The sequence below is a fragment of the Indicator indicator genome, chromosome 38 (genome assembly GCF_027791375.1).
Source record: "Indicator indicator isolate 239-I01 chromosome 38, UM_Iind_1.1, whole genome shotgun sequence".
Classification (NCBI taxonomy): domain Eukaryota; kingdom Metazoa; phylum Chordata; class Aves; order Piciformes; family Indicatoridae; genus Indicator; species Indicator indicator.
In genome coordinates this window covers 2,868,927-2,880,616 of record NC_072047.1, presented here as the reverse complement: position 1 = coordinate 2,880,616, position 11,690 = coordinate 2,868,927, and the positions used below count along the sequence as shown (strand labels likewise).

Below are 11,690 nucleotides of genomic sequence, written 5' to 3'. Positions count from 1 at the left end.
TGGGATTAGGGCAGGGAGGGAGACTAGGAATAGAGTTGGGATGGGAGTGACAGATGGGATTTGGGGTAGGGATGGGACTGGGGTTACGTCTGGAGATTGGCATTAGGGATGGAACTGGGAATTTGGATTTAGGGTTGGGACTGGGGCTGGGAATCAGGGTAGGGATGGGATTGAGGTTAGGGTTGGAGGCTGGGATTAGTGCTGGGAATTTGAGTTGGGTCTGGGATTTTAGGTTGAGGTTTAGTACTGGAGTTGGGGGCAAGGTTGGGTTTGGGGCCAGGGTAGGGGTTGGGGCTGGGGTTGATAGTAGGCCTGGGATTAGAGGTCGGGATTAGTCCTGGAAATTGGTGTTGGAGCTGGGCTCTGGAGGTCCCTTCCAACACCTAACTTCTATGATTCAGGTTGGTTTGAGGATTAAACTACACACAGCAGGTAGCTGAGCTGCTAAATAGGAAAGATTTTCACTGCAAAGAGGTCATGGCAGGTCCTAGGAGCTCCTCAGGCATAAAAACCTGGGGGCAAATTGTGTGCTCCAGCTCCAGGTGATCCCATCTCTATGCAGCAGGTTGGGAAGCCGGATCCCACAGGGAGCAGGATCCATCAACATGCATTGACACAGAGAGGGAGCTGTCACTGGTTGTGTTTTTCCACCACTTCTGGCCACCCTCTCCAAAAGTAGAAAAATTAAATGCTTATGTAGAAAACTTAAGTTTTCTACAGCACCATGTTAGGACATGATGGGTAGGGATGATGCTTCCTGGTACTGTGGAGAAGGAAGCAAAAAACCTGCATGGAAAAGAGGTGAAAGGAGAGTCTGTAAGTCCTTGGGAGCCTGTGCTGAGTGAGTTTGGTCACCTCTGTCTGTTCATTTACTTTATATTTACCATAGCATTACCCTCCACGCTCCTTGAGCACTGAAGGGCAGCCTTGAAGGTTTATCCCAAGGGCACTGAGCTGCTTTGTAAAGTCTGGGAAGGGTTTTGTGCCTCCCCAAGTGTCCAATAAGTACTGAGGCTCACCAACCACCATCACCATGCCACATCAAACTGCTTGTGAGAGCTGTAAGAGGTGGCCTGGCCATGAGCTAAAATAACCTCCTGGTGTTTTAGTTTTTAACCCCTTTAGAGTGGGCACAGTCATTCTTTGGTATCAAAAGTAAATTTTAATGTCAATAACAGCAGTTTATTACTAAAGCAAGGACTGGAGAAGTCACACAGCTGGAAAAAAAAAAAGGGGGGGGGGGTGAAACTTGCAGAAATTGGTCCTGGGAAAAAAGAGTTTGGCAAATTTCAGGGTGTTTGGAGGGAGATTCACCTTCTGAAGCTGGTCTGAGAGGCTGGATGGGGTGTAAGGGTCCAGCCTGGTGTGATGCTGAAATAAAATGGTGGTGGCTAGGGGGACAGGTTGGGGAGAGGTGGTGCAGGGAAGTGCCTGTGAGCTGGAGGAGAACCCAGGCAGAGGAAGGTCCATGGTGGGGGCCATCTAGGCCTGTGAGGAGGGAGCTTTGAGATTGCCCTGGCCAATAGGGGCTACCCAGATCAACAAGGAGAGGGTTTGGAATGTGCCTAGACCCACGGAGGGCTGCTCCCGAGGGGTCTTTTGGGGCGCCCAGCCCCATGTGGAAAGTTTTTGGGGGAGCCCAGGCACATGAGGAGGGGATGTTGAGAGTGCGTAGGTCCAGGGGGGAGGGGCTTTGAGAGTTCTCAGGCCCATCAGGGCTACCTAGACCCGCGGGGAAGGGGCTTTGGGCTTCCCAAGCCGCAGAGCCATGGCGGGGCGGAGGCCGGCACAGTCCCACAGCGAGCCGCAAACCAGGAGCCGCTGCCGTGGTGACGGCGCTGCGTGAGGCTCCGCCCCCTACCCACAGGCTCCGCCCCCTACCCACAGGCTCCGCCCCCTACCCACAGGCTCCGCCCCCTACCCACAGGCTCCGCCCCCTACCCACAGGCTCCGCCCCCACCTCCAATCCTCGCCCCCACAGTGGTTTACCCGGCCCTGACGCCCCGCCCCCCCGTCTCCGCTCTCGCGAGAGTTGGGGGCGGGGTGGGGCTCGGCGGGCGCTGCCCGCGGGGAGCTGTGGCCGCGCTGGAGGCAGCGGCGCCGCCCTGGCTCCCGTTCTCGCCTCAGCCCGGCCTGGCCCTGTCCTGCCCTGCCCGCCATGAGCTTCCTCTTGTGAGTGAAGAGAGGGGTGGTGCTGAGGGGGGGGAAGGTGGCCCTGAAGGGTTTGGGGAGGGAGAGAAAGGCCTACGTGTGAGGGGTGGAGGGGCTTAGGGTTTTGGGAGGGGGCAGTTGGTCTGTGAGAGGTGTTTGAGGGGGCCTTGAGGGCTGGGCCTGTGAGGGGATTTGGAGGGGGAGAAGGCCTCTGGGGAAGGGGTTGGGGAGGGTCGTGAGAGGATTTGGAGGGAAGCGTTTGGGGTTGGTCTGTGAGAGGCGTTTGGGGGGCTTTGAGGGCTGGGCCTGTAAGGGGATTTGGAGGGGTGAGAGGTCTCTGGGGAGGGGCTTCGGGAGGAGCTTTGGGAAGGTTGTGAGAGGATTTGGAGGGCAGCGATAGGGCTTGGTCTGTGAGAGGCGGTTGAGGGGGCCTTGAGGGCTGGGTCTGTGAGGGAATTTGGAGGGGGAGAAGGCCTCTGGGGAAGGGGTTGGGGAGGGTCGTGAGAGGATTTGGAGGGAAGCGTTTGGGGTTGGTCTGTGGGAGGTGGTGGGGAGGGGGAAGTGTTCTGGGGGGTTGTGGGAAGGAGGAAGAGCTTATGGGGAAGGGACTGGTGGGGGTAAGGCTTCGGGGGTTGGGAGTTATGAGAGGCTTTAGGAGGGTTATGAGAAGATTTTTGGAGAGGGAAGCTCACCCTTGGGCTTGGTCTCTGAGAGGTCGTAGGAGAGGAAAAGCATTTAGATGGGGACCTTGGGGATTGGGTCTGTGAGGGGCTTTGGGAAGAGGAACGCTTTTGGGGAGAGGCTGTGAGAAGCTGTGTCAGGGAAGGTTTCTAGGGAGGGCCTCTGAGAAGAACGACTTCGAGGGGTTGTGAGAGGATTTAGATGGGGGGACACTTGGCCTTGGTCTGTGAGACGTAGCAGGAAGGGGAAAGCATTTAAGGGGAGCCTTAAGGTCTGCAGTTTTGAGGGGCTTGAGCAGGAGGAAGGCTTTTAAGGGAGTTGTGGGGCAGGGGAGTGCTGAGGTGTTTGAGACCTTGAGGAAGGTGTTGTAGGGTGGGATCCTGAGGGAAGTCCTGGGCCTCAAGGAACGTTTTGGTTGGAGGTGGAGGCCCCAGCTGGGGAAGGCCTTGTGGTGAGGCACAGGAGGGGACCTCTGAAGGGATGTTTAAAGGGGAAGGTGTAAGTGGCTTTGAGCTGAGGTCCTGGGGGCTTAAGAGGAGTTTGAGGAGGCTGGGTTTGTGTGCGGGAGATCTAGCAGAAGGGTTGGATTGAATGATCTCCAGAGATCCCTTTCAAGTCCTACCATTCTGTGAAGGCTTTGAAAAGAGTCCCTGAGGATGTACAAGGAGGGGTTGAGGAAGACTTTTGGGAGGAGGCTCTGGGGGCACACGAGGAGTGTGATCCTGTGGAGGAGGATAGAGTGAGAGAGGGTCTGCCCCATCTCTGGAAGTGGGGTCTGAGGCCTGGCAGCAGAAGGAGGGTGTCCCTGGATGGGTAGGAAGGATTGGAGCAGTCTTAGAGGGGAGGCTCTGGTGAGGGATTTTCTTGGAGAGAATTTCAGGAGCTGGTTGGCAGGGGAATTGGGGGAGGCTTTGAAGGGGTGGGGTCTGCAGGCATGCTCTGCCTTACTGGGAGGCCCTGGGAGTTGGGAGGGAGCTTTGGAGGTGTGAGGTGAGGCAAAAGAGAGGAGACCCTTGTCCCTTGGATGTGGGGCTGCCACCTGGATGGGCCTCACCCTGCCATCTGTGGGCAAGTGCAGGTGGAGTACAAATAATGATGGCTTTTGGGTGCTGGTGGGGTTTGTGCAAGGGACTCTGTGGGGTGAGGCAGGCCTGACTGCAGGGGAAATGGTGACAATTTGGGCACCCTACAAGGACATGGTGTAAAAAATGGCATCTTTAAGGTGCTGCAGCAGGTGTGTTGTAGGCATGAAGGCTGGTAAAGTGAGAGGGCTTCTGGCTCCTGAGGCCTGGTGGGTGCTGTGGATGAGGGCTGGTGGTGTAAGAAGGGGTTGGGGGCCCTCTCCATGGGACTGGGGCTGCCTTTTGGGCCCCTCTGCCTAGGACCACTGATGTGCTGGGCTGGTATTTGGGCTGGAGCAGGAGGCAGCACCCTGGTTTAAGAGTCAGCTGCACCTAAAGCTCTTTTACTTCCGTGCCCAGCCTTGCACATAAGCCTTGAGGCAGTGCCAGGAAGCTGCTGTGAGGCATGTTCCAGCCAGGCTCTGAAAGTTAACATTTTCTGGTTGAGGGATATCAAAATTCAACCATTTTGGCAGCACTGGCTGTCTGGGGAGAGGCTGTAGTGGAGGGAGGCCCAGGGAGGGGGTTTGATGAGGAGCTGTGCAGTGGCTCTGCTGATTGTGGTGACAGTGACAACTTGCAGGGGCTGGAGATTGTGCAGTTGCTGTTTTTAGCTGTTTCCTCCAGTGGGTTTGAGCATTGAGGTTCTAGCATGTGGGTCTAACAGCTTGCCCAGGGATGTGGTTGAGGCCCCATCCCTGGAGACATTCAAGATCAGACTTGATGTGGCCCTGGTGCAGCCTGATCCAGTTGGAGGTGTCCCTGCTGCCTGCAGGGGGATTGGGTGAGATGACTTTTGAGGGTCCCTCCCAACCCAGTGCAATCTGTGAAGCTGTATCAGTGGAGCCAGGGACTCCCTCCCTGTCCCATTTGTCACTCTCCACTGATGACCCAGTGACAGGTGATTTTGTTCTGCAGCCGAGTCACCTGGGCTTTTCTTTCCGTGCTGGAAAGCTCAGTGAGGTTTTGTGGCCTTTGTACCCAATGTTTGTGACTTTTTAAAGGGCTGGAGAAAAAGAGGGAAGCCTGGGGGTGGCTGTTGTGTGACACTCGGGCTCACGCGTGGGGTCCGTCCACCCCAGCACTGAGGAAACGGGGAAAGGGTCAGAGATAGAAGTGCTGCAAAGAATACAGGAAGTGTTGGTGGGAAGGGGAGGCTGCTGCAGGACTCAGGGGGAATGTTTGCTCTGCTGTCAGTGGGAGTCGATCATCCAAAACGTTCAAACCCAAGAAGAACATTCCGGAAGGCTCCCATCAGTACGAGCTCCTCAAGCATGCGGAGGCCACACTGGGCAGCGGCAACCTCCGGCAAGCTGTTATGCTGCCCGAGGGGGAGGACCTGAACGAGTGGATTGCAGTCAACAGTAAGTCCTTAGGAAAGAGGGATCTGTGGAGGTGCAGTGTTAAAAACCCAAACCTGGGGGGTTTGTCCTTAAAAGAACAGAGGACTTCCCCAGAGGAAATTTTTATTCCAGGATGTGCTTTACTGGGGGAACTGAGTTGGGATAAAAGGAAAGAAGCAGTGTGACAAGCTGGTGGGTTCTGTGTTAAAAGGGATGAGGTGCTCTGGACAGGTGGGAAAAGTGAGAGGCAAACCCACACCATAGAATTGTTTTGGTTGGAAAAGAGGCCCAAGATGGAGTCCAACCATTCTCTGAGTCTGCCAAGGCTGGGGCGGAACCGTGGCCCTCAGCACCACAGCTCTGCAGGCTTTGAAATATCTCCAGGGATGGGGGTTCAACCACCTCCCTGGGCAGCCTAGGCCAGGCTTTGAGAACCCTTTCAGTCAAGAAATTTCTTCTAACATCTAAACTAAACCTCCTCTGGCACAACTTGAGGCCATTTCTTCTCCTGTCACTTGTTACTAGGGAGAAGAAACCAACCCCCACCTGGCCCCAACCTTTTTTCAGGGAGTGGGAGAGACCCAGAAGGTCTCCCCTCAGCCTCTTCCTCTTCAGACTCAACAACCCCAGCTCCCTCAGCTGCTCCTCCCCAGCCCTTTTCTCCAGACCCTTCCCCACCTTTCTTGCCCTTCTCTGGCACTGCTCCAGCCCTCAAGGTCCTTTTTGCAGTGAGGAGCCCAAAAGTGAACCCAGTACTTAAGCTGTGGCCTCACAGGGACAATCCCTGCCCTGCTCCTGCTGCCCACACCATTGCTGCTCCAGGCCAGGCTGCTGGTGACCTTCTTGGTCACCTGGGCACACACTGGCTCACTCTTGTTGTTTTGGAGTGGGTTCCTTTGAGCTCAGAGTTGGAAAGGCTGCAGAGGTTGGGAATGGTTATTTTTGTCCTGAGGAGCTGGCCTGGAGTGTTGATGTTTGGATTTGCAAAGTGCTTTTGGCAGCAGAAATGGCAACAGTGAGTAGCCTGGGAGAAAGCAGAACTGTGTTCTCCACTGAACCCCAAGTGTGTGCAGTTCCTTGTTGGGTTTCTATGAGTCACTGCCTGGATGGTCTAAGAAGGCAAATACTACCAATTTATTCTGCTCTCAGCTGCTGCTGTCTCCAGCCTTGACCTTTCTTTGGAGGTAAGAGAAGGAAAAAGTAGTTTTGAGCAATAGCAGGCAGTAAGTCAGGTTATAACTGTTCAACCAAAGGAAGACGTTTCTTGCATTACCCAAATTCATCAGGCCTTTGAGGTTCTTTCATTTTCTAAAGGGGCCTGGGACCTTAAGCAGTCCTTCCCAAGGTGTGAAAGGCTGAGTGGAGCTTCACAGCACACAAATCATAGAATGATAGAATAGCTTGAGTTGGAAGGGACCATGAAGTTCATCCAGTTCCAATCCCCTGCCATGGGCAGGGACACCTCCACTAGCATTCAATCTGGCCTTGAACACCTCCAGGGAGGGTACATCCACAGCCTCCCTGGGCAGCCTGTGCCACTCTCAAGAATATCTTCCTCATCTCCAGTCTCAATCTCCCCTCTTCCAGCTCAAAGCCATTGCCCCTCTTCCTGTCACACCCAACCCTTGTCAAAAGTCCCTCTCCAGCTCTCCTGGAGCCCCTTCAGGCACTGGAGTGCTGCTCTAAGGTCTCCCTGGAGCCTTCTCTTCCCCAGGCTGAGCAGCCCCAACTCTCCCTGTCTGTCCCCACAGGAGAGGTTCTCCAGCCCTCTGACCATTGTCGTGGCCTTCTCTGGACTGTCTCCATCAGGTCCATGACCTTGTGTTGGCAGCTCCAGAACTGGATGCAGTGCTCCAGGTGGGGTCTCTGCAGAGCAGAGGGGCAGAATCCCCTCCCTTTTCCTGCTGGTCACACTGATCTGGATGCCCCCCAGGGTATGGGTGGTTCTTTGGGTCTGCAGAGCTGCTTTCAAGCCACTCCTCACCCAGCCTGGATTTGTGCTTTTACCCTGACCCAGCTGCAGGCCCTTGCACTTGCAGTTGTTGAATTTCACCTCAGTTAGGAGCAGTAGCTGGAGGGTGAAAAATTCCCAAAGAATTCCCATTCCTAGATGTTTGATGTCTCAAAGCCATCAGCCATGGGATGTTTGTTTCCCTGAGAGCTTTGCAGCACATTCCCACCCCAACAGTGATCCCCAGAGGCTGTGTCAGCTGCATGCTGCAGGGCTGGGGGTGGTTGTGCTCTGAGTGACCTCGATGTGTTTCCTTTCCAGCTGTGGACTTCTTCAACCAGATCAACATGCTCTATGGGACCATCACAGAGTTCTGCACGGAGGCCAGCTGCCCAGTCATGTCTGCAGGACCAAGGTGAGATCTTCCCTGTGGTCACAGTTTAGGTGTGGTGTGTGCACAGGTGGCTTGAATGTGTGTAGAGAGAAGCTCAAAAGAGGATGGGATGTGTCCAGATCAGGCCAGGGTGCAGCACCTTGCTCTGTGGAATTGTAGAACTGGATTGCTTGGAAATGGCTTCTAAAGTCATTGAGTCCAACTGTCAGTAAAAGCTTTGTCAGTTCTCTTTAGTCTCTTCATCAGTGATCTGGGCAAGGGGATCCAGGCTCCCTCAGCCAGGCTGCAGAGAACACCAAGCTGGCTGGCAGTATGGATCTGCTTGGAAAGCTGGAGGCTCTACAGAGGGAGCTGCCAGGCTGGGTGGATGTGCCAAGGCCAAGGGGATGAGGTTCAACAAGGCTAAGGGCTGAGTCCTGCCCTTGGGTCACAACAACCCTAGGAAGGCTTCAGGCTGGGGGCAGAGTGGCTGGAAAGTGCCTGGTGAGAAAGGCCTTGGGTGTGCTGGGTGGCAGCAGCTGGAGAGGAGCCAGGGGGTGCCCAGGTGGGCAAGAAGGGCAGCAGCAGCCTGGTCTGGAGCAGCAATGCTGTGGGCAGCAGGAGCAGGGCAGGGATTGTGGCCCTGGACTGGGCACTGGGGAGGCCACAGCTTGAGTGCTGGGGGCAGGGTTGGGCTCCTCACCCCAGGAAGGACCTTGAGGGCTGGAGCAGGGCCAGAGAAGAGCAAGAAAGGTGGGGAAGGGTCTGGAGAAGAGGGCTGGGGAGGAGCATCTGAGGGAGCTGGGGAGAAGGAGGCTGAGGGGAGACCTTCTGGCTCTCTACAACTTGATGCCCTTTGAAGGTCCCTTGCAGCCCAAAGCAGTCTGGGATTCCATGGCTCTGTGGAGAGGAGGCTGCAGCAGGTGTGAGGTTGGTGAGGCTGCTGGAGGCTGTTTGTGGGGCAGCAGTGAGGGCTGCAGCCTGCAGGCACCGTTTTTGGGGTGCCATGTCACTTACTGCCCTGCTTTTCTACCCAGAGCTATCTGGGCTGCAAGTTCCTGTTTCTAAATTTAGGGACATTTCCTGTAACCATTTCCTGTGTAAATGGCCCTGTTTGGTTTCACTTGTCCTCAGCCAGGAGGTGACAGCCCAAACATGAGTGGTTTTATTTTCTCTGCTTTTGAAGGATTCTCCAAAAGCTCACAGAGAAAGGTGGGGGTGGGGTGGCATTAGAGTCAACATCTGCCCTAGTTGGGAGGAGCTGTGGCATTGGAAGTCATGTGTCTTGATCTGAGGTGGTGGCTCAAGCCAGTGTGAGACCTCACCTGCAGTGCTGTCTGTCCATCTATGGGGCCCCAAACACAGGAGAGACCTGGAGCTGCTGGAGAGGGTCCAGAGGAGGCCACAGAGATGATCAAGGGCTGAGGAACCTCTGCTGTGGGGACAGGCTGGGAGAGTTGGGACTGCTCAGCCTGGAGAAGGCTCTGGGGAGACTTTAAAGCTGCATTTCAATATCTGCAGGGGACCTGCAGGCAGGCTGGGGAGGGACTGTTCAGAAGGGGCTGTGGGGATAGGCTGAGGGACAATGGTTTGAAACTGGAGCAGGGCAGAGTTAGGTTGGACATCAGGAGGGAGTTGTGCACAGTGAGGGTGGTGAGACACTGGGACAGGCTGCCCAGGGAGGTGGTTGAGGCTCCATCCCTGGAGACATTCAAGCTCAAACTTGCTGTGTCCCTGGGCTGCCTGCTCTATTTGGAGGTGTCCCTGCTGAGAGCAAGGGGGTTGGACAAGATGCCCTTTGAGGGTCCCTTCCAGCCTGATGCAATCTGTGTGCCTCCCCAGGATGGTCTCTTGGGGAAGTCATCTTGTGTGAGAGCAACAACAGCACCAAAATCCCAGAGAGGCCCCAGAATGCCATTTGTTTTCCTGAGAGAGTTTCTTTTCCTTCCCTGTGCCCACAGGTACGAGTACCACTGGGCAGATGGCACCAACATCAAGAAGCCCATCAAGTGCTCAGCTCCCAAGTACATTGACTACTTGATGACATGGGTGCAGGACCAGCTGGATGATGAAACACTCTTCCCCTCCAAGATAGGTCAGCAGGGCCACATGCTACAGCACAGCCTCCTCACCAGCACCAAGACACTGCCAGCACATCTGGCTTGGGGCCTTCTGACCCAGCCAGAGGGCTCACTCCTCACTCCTGTGCATTTGGTGTGTTCCAGGTGTCCCATTTCCCAAGAACTTCATGTCTGTGGCCAAGACCATCCTGAAGAGGCTGTTCCGAGTCTATGCCCACATCTACCACCAGCACTTTGACTCTGTCATGCGGCTGCAGGAGGAGGCTCACCTCAACACCTCCTTCAAGCACTTCATCTTCTTTGTGCAGGTGAGCTGGGACACAGCAGCTGCTCACCTGCCTCTGCAGGTTCTTAGAATCAAAGAATGGTTTGGGTTGGAAGAGGCCTCTCAGATCATCCAGCCCAACCAGCAACCCAGCACCACCATGGCCCCAAGTGCCATGGCCACACAGTTCTGGAACACCTCCACGGATGGTGACTCCACCACCTCCCTGGGCAGCCTGTTCCAATCCCTGACCACTCTTGCAGCAAAATGTTATCCTCTTCTCCAACCTAACCCTCCCCTGGCACAGTTTCAGGCCATTTCCTCTCCTATCACCTGAGACTAGGGAGAAGAGCTCAACCCCCACCTGGCTCCAGCCTCCTTTCAGGGAGTTGTAGAGAGCCAGAAGGTCTCCCCTCAGCCTCCTCTATTCCAAACACCACAACCTCAGCTGCTCCTCACCAAACCTGTTCTCCAGACCCTTCACCAGCTTTGTTGCCCTTCTCTGGGCATGCTGCAGCCCCTTGGTTTAGTTTTGGAGGAGGTGCTCAGGATCCACCTCCTTTTCTCTTTGAAGACCTCCAGCTGTGGTGGGTGGTAGGAGATGGGCTCAGCTCTCACCCTCTGTACTCTGTGGGTCCTGCAGCTGTGGGTTTGTGCTGCAGGAAGCGTGGCTGTGTTGCTTGAATTTCCCTCTTGGGTTGTAGCTGCTGGCCTGCAGCAAAAGAAACCACACTTGGAGGAGAGCCTTGGGGTTTGTAGCTCAAGGATTGAGTTGGAAGCAGCAGCAGGACCTTTTTTACTCCAGCCTGTTGTCACCATGGATGTGACCAGGGCAGGGCTTTTCCTGTGCCCTGTCAGGAAAGGTTTTGTGGCCTTGCAGCACCTGAATTTCCCCAGAGAGCAACAGGAGTGGTGGCTGCTGCAGGTGGTGGCACAGGTGGACCTGGTGACCTCCCAGCACACAGAGGGGGGGCAGATGGTCTCCAGCAGCTCTTGGAGAGGTTCCTTCAGGTTTTGTGGTGATTTGATGGTTTGGTTTTTCTTTCTCCCTGCCAGGAATTCAACTTGATCGACAGGAGGGAGTTGGCTCCCCTGCAGGAGCTGATTGAGAAGCTGGGCTCCAAGGACAGATAGAGCTTCCCTGGAGGACCTTCTGCTCCTCTCTGCTTTGTCCTCCAGCCACCTCTCTGCTTCGCCTGCAGCGACCCAAGCCCCGAGAGGCCTCAGCCTCAGAGGCTGAGCATCGCTTCTGCCCTGCAGCAGCTGCTGCAGCCTGCCTGGTTCCCAAGGGGTTGGCTGTGCTGTGGGGACTTCTCCACTTGGCTATGTGCTCGAGGCTGGTGGGAGCCACAGTCTGGTTGAAGGTGGGACTTGTACTCAGAGCAGGATCTCACAGGCGTGGGGTGAAGCTCAAGTGCTGCACTGCTGCTTTCTCCTTCCAGAGGCAAAGTTTCTCCTCTGGACTCATGGACACAGCACTGGGAGCAGCCCCCCTGGGTGCCAGCAGCAGCTCAGCTCCTTCCTGCAGCACTGGGTTTGAGTGAGGTGCACTCAGAGCCTTAAGTTCCCCTTGGCAGCAGCAGTGCTGTGGGGGGATGGAATAAAAAGTGCCTGGCCCTGGGCTGGAAGAGCAGCTCCTTGGTGTCCACAGAAGTAGGGGACTGAGGGAAGGACCCTACCATGTGGCAAGGCAATAATAAAGTTTCTCCTTTCTGCTCTTCTTT

The 11,690-nt window shown here is 55.4% G+C and overlaps 1 protein-coding gene across 1 annotated transcript; it reads left to right on the top strand.

Moving 5' to 3' along the window:
* Positions 1-2,107: 2,107 nt before the first annotated feature.
* Positions 2,108-11,652, top strand: MOB1A (MOB kinase activator 1A). Its single transcript, XM_054396661.1, has 6 exons — positions 2,108-2,172; positions 5,151-5,317; positions 7,569-7,662; positions 9,582-9,715; positions 9,846-10,009; positions 11,023-11,652. The coding sequence occupies exons 1-6, from the start codon at positions 2,159-2,161 to the stop codon at positions 11,098-11,100; spliced, it is 651 nt and encodes a 216-aa protein (XP_054252636.1). The 5' UTR covers positions 2,108-2,158; the 3' UTR covers positions 11,101-11,652.
* The last annotated feature ends 38 nt before the right edge of the window (positions 11,653-11,690 follow it).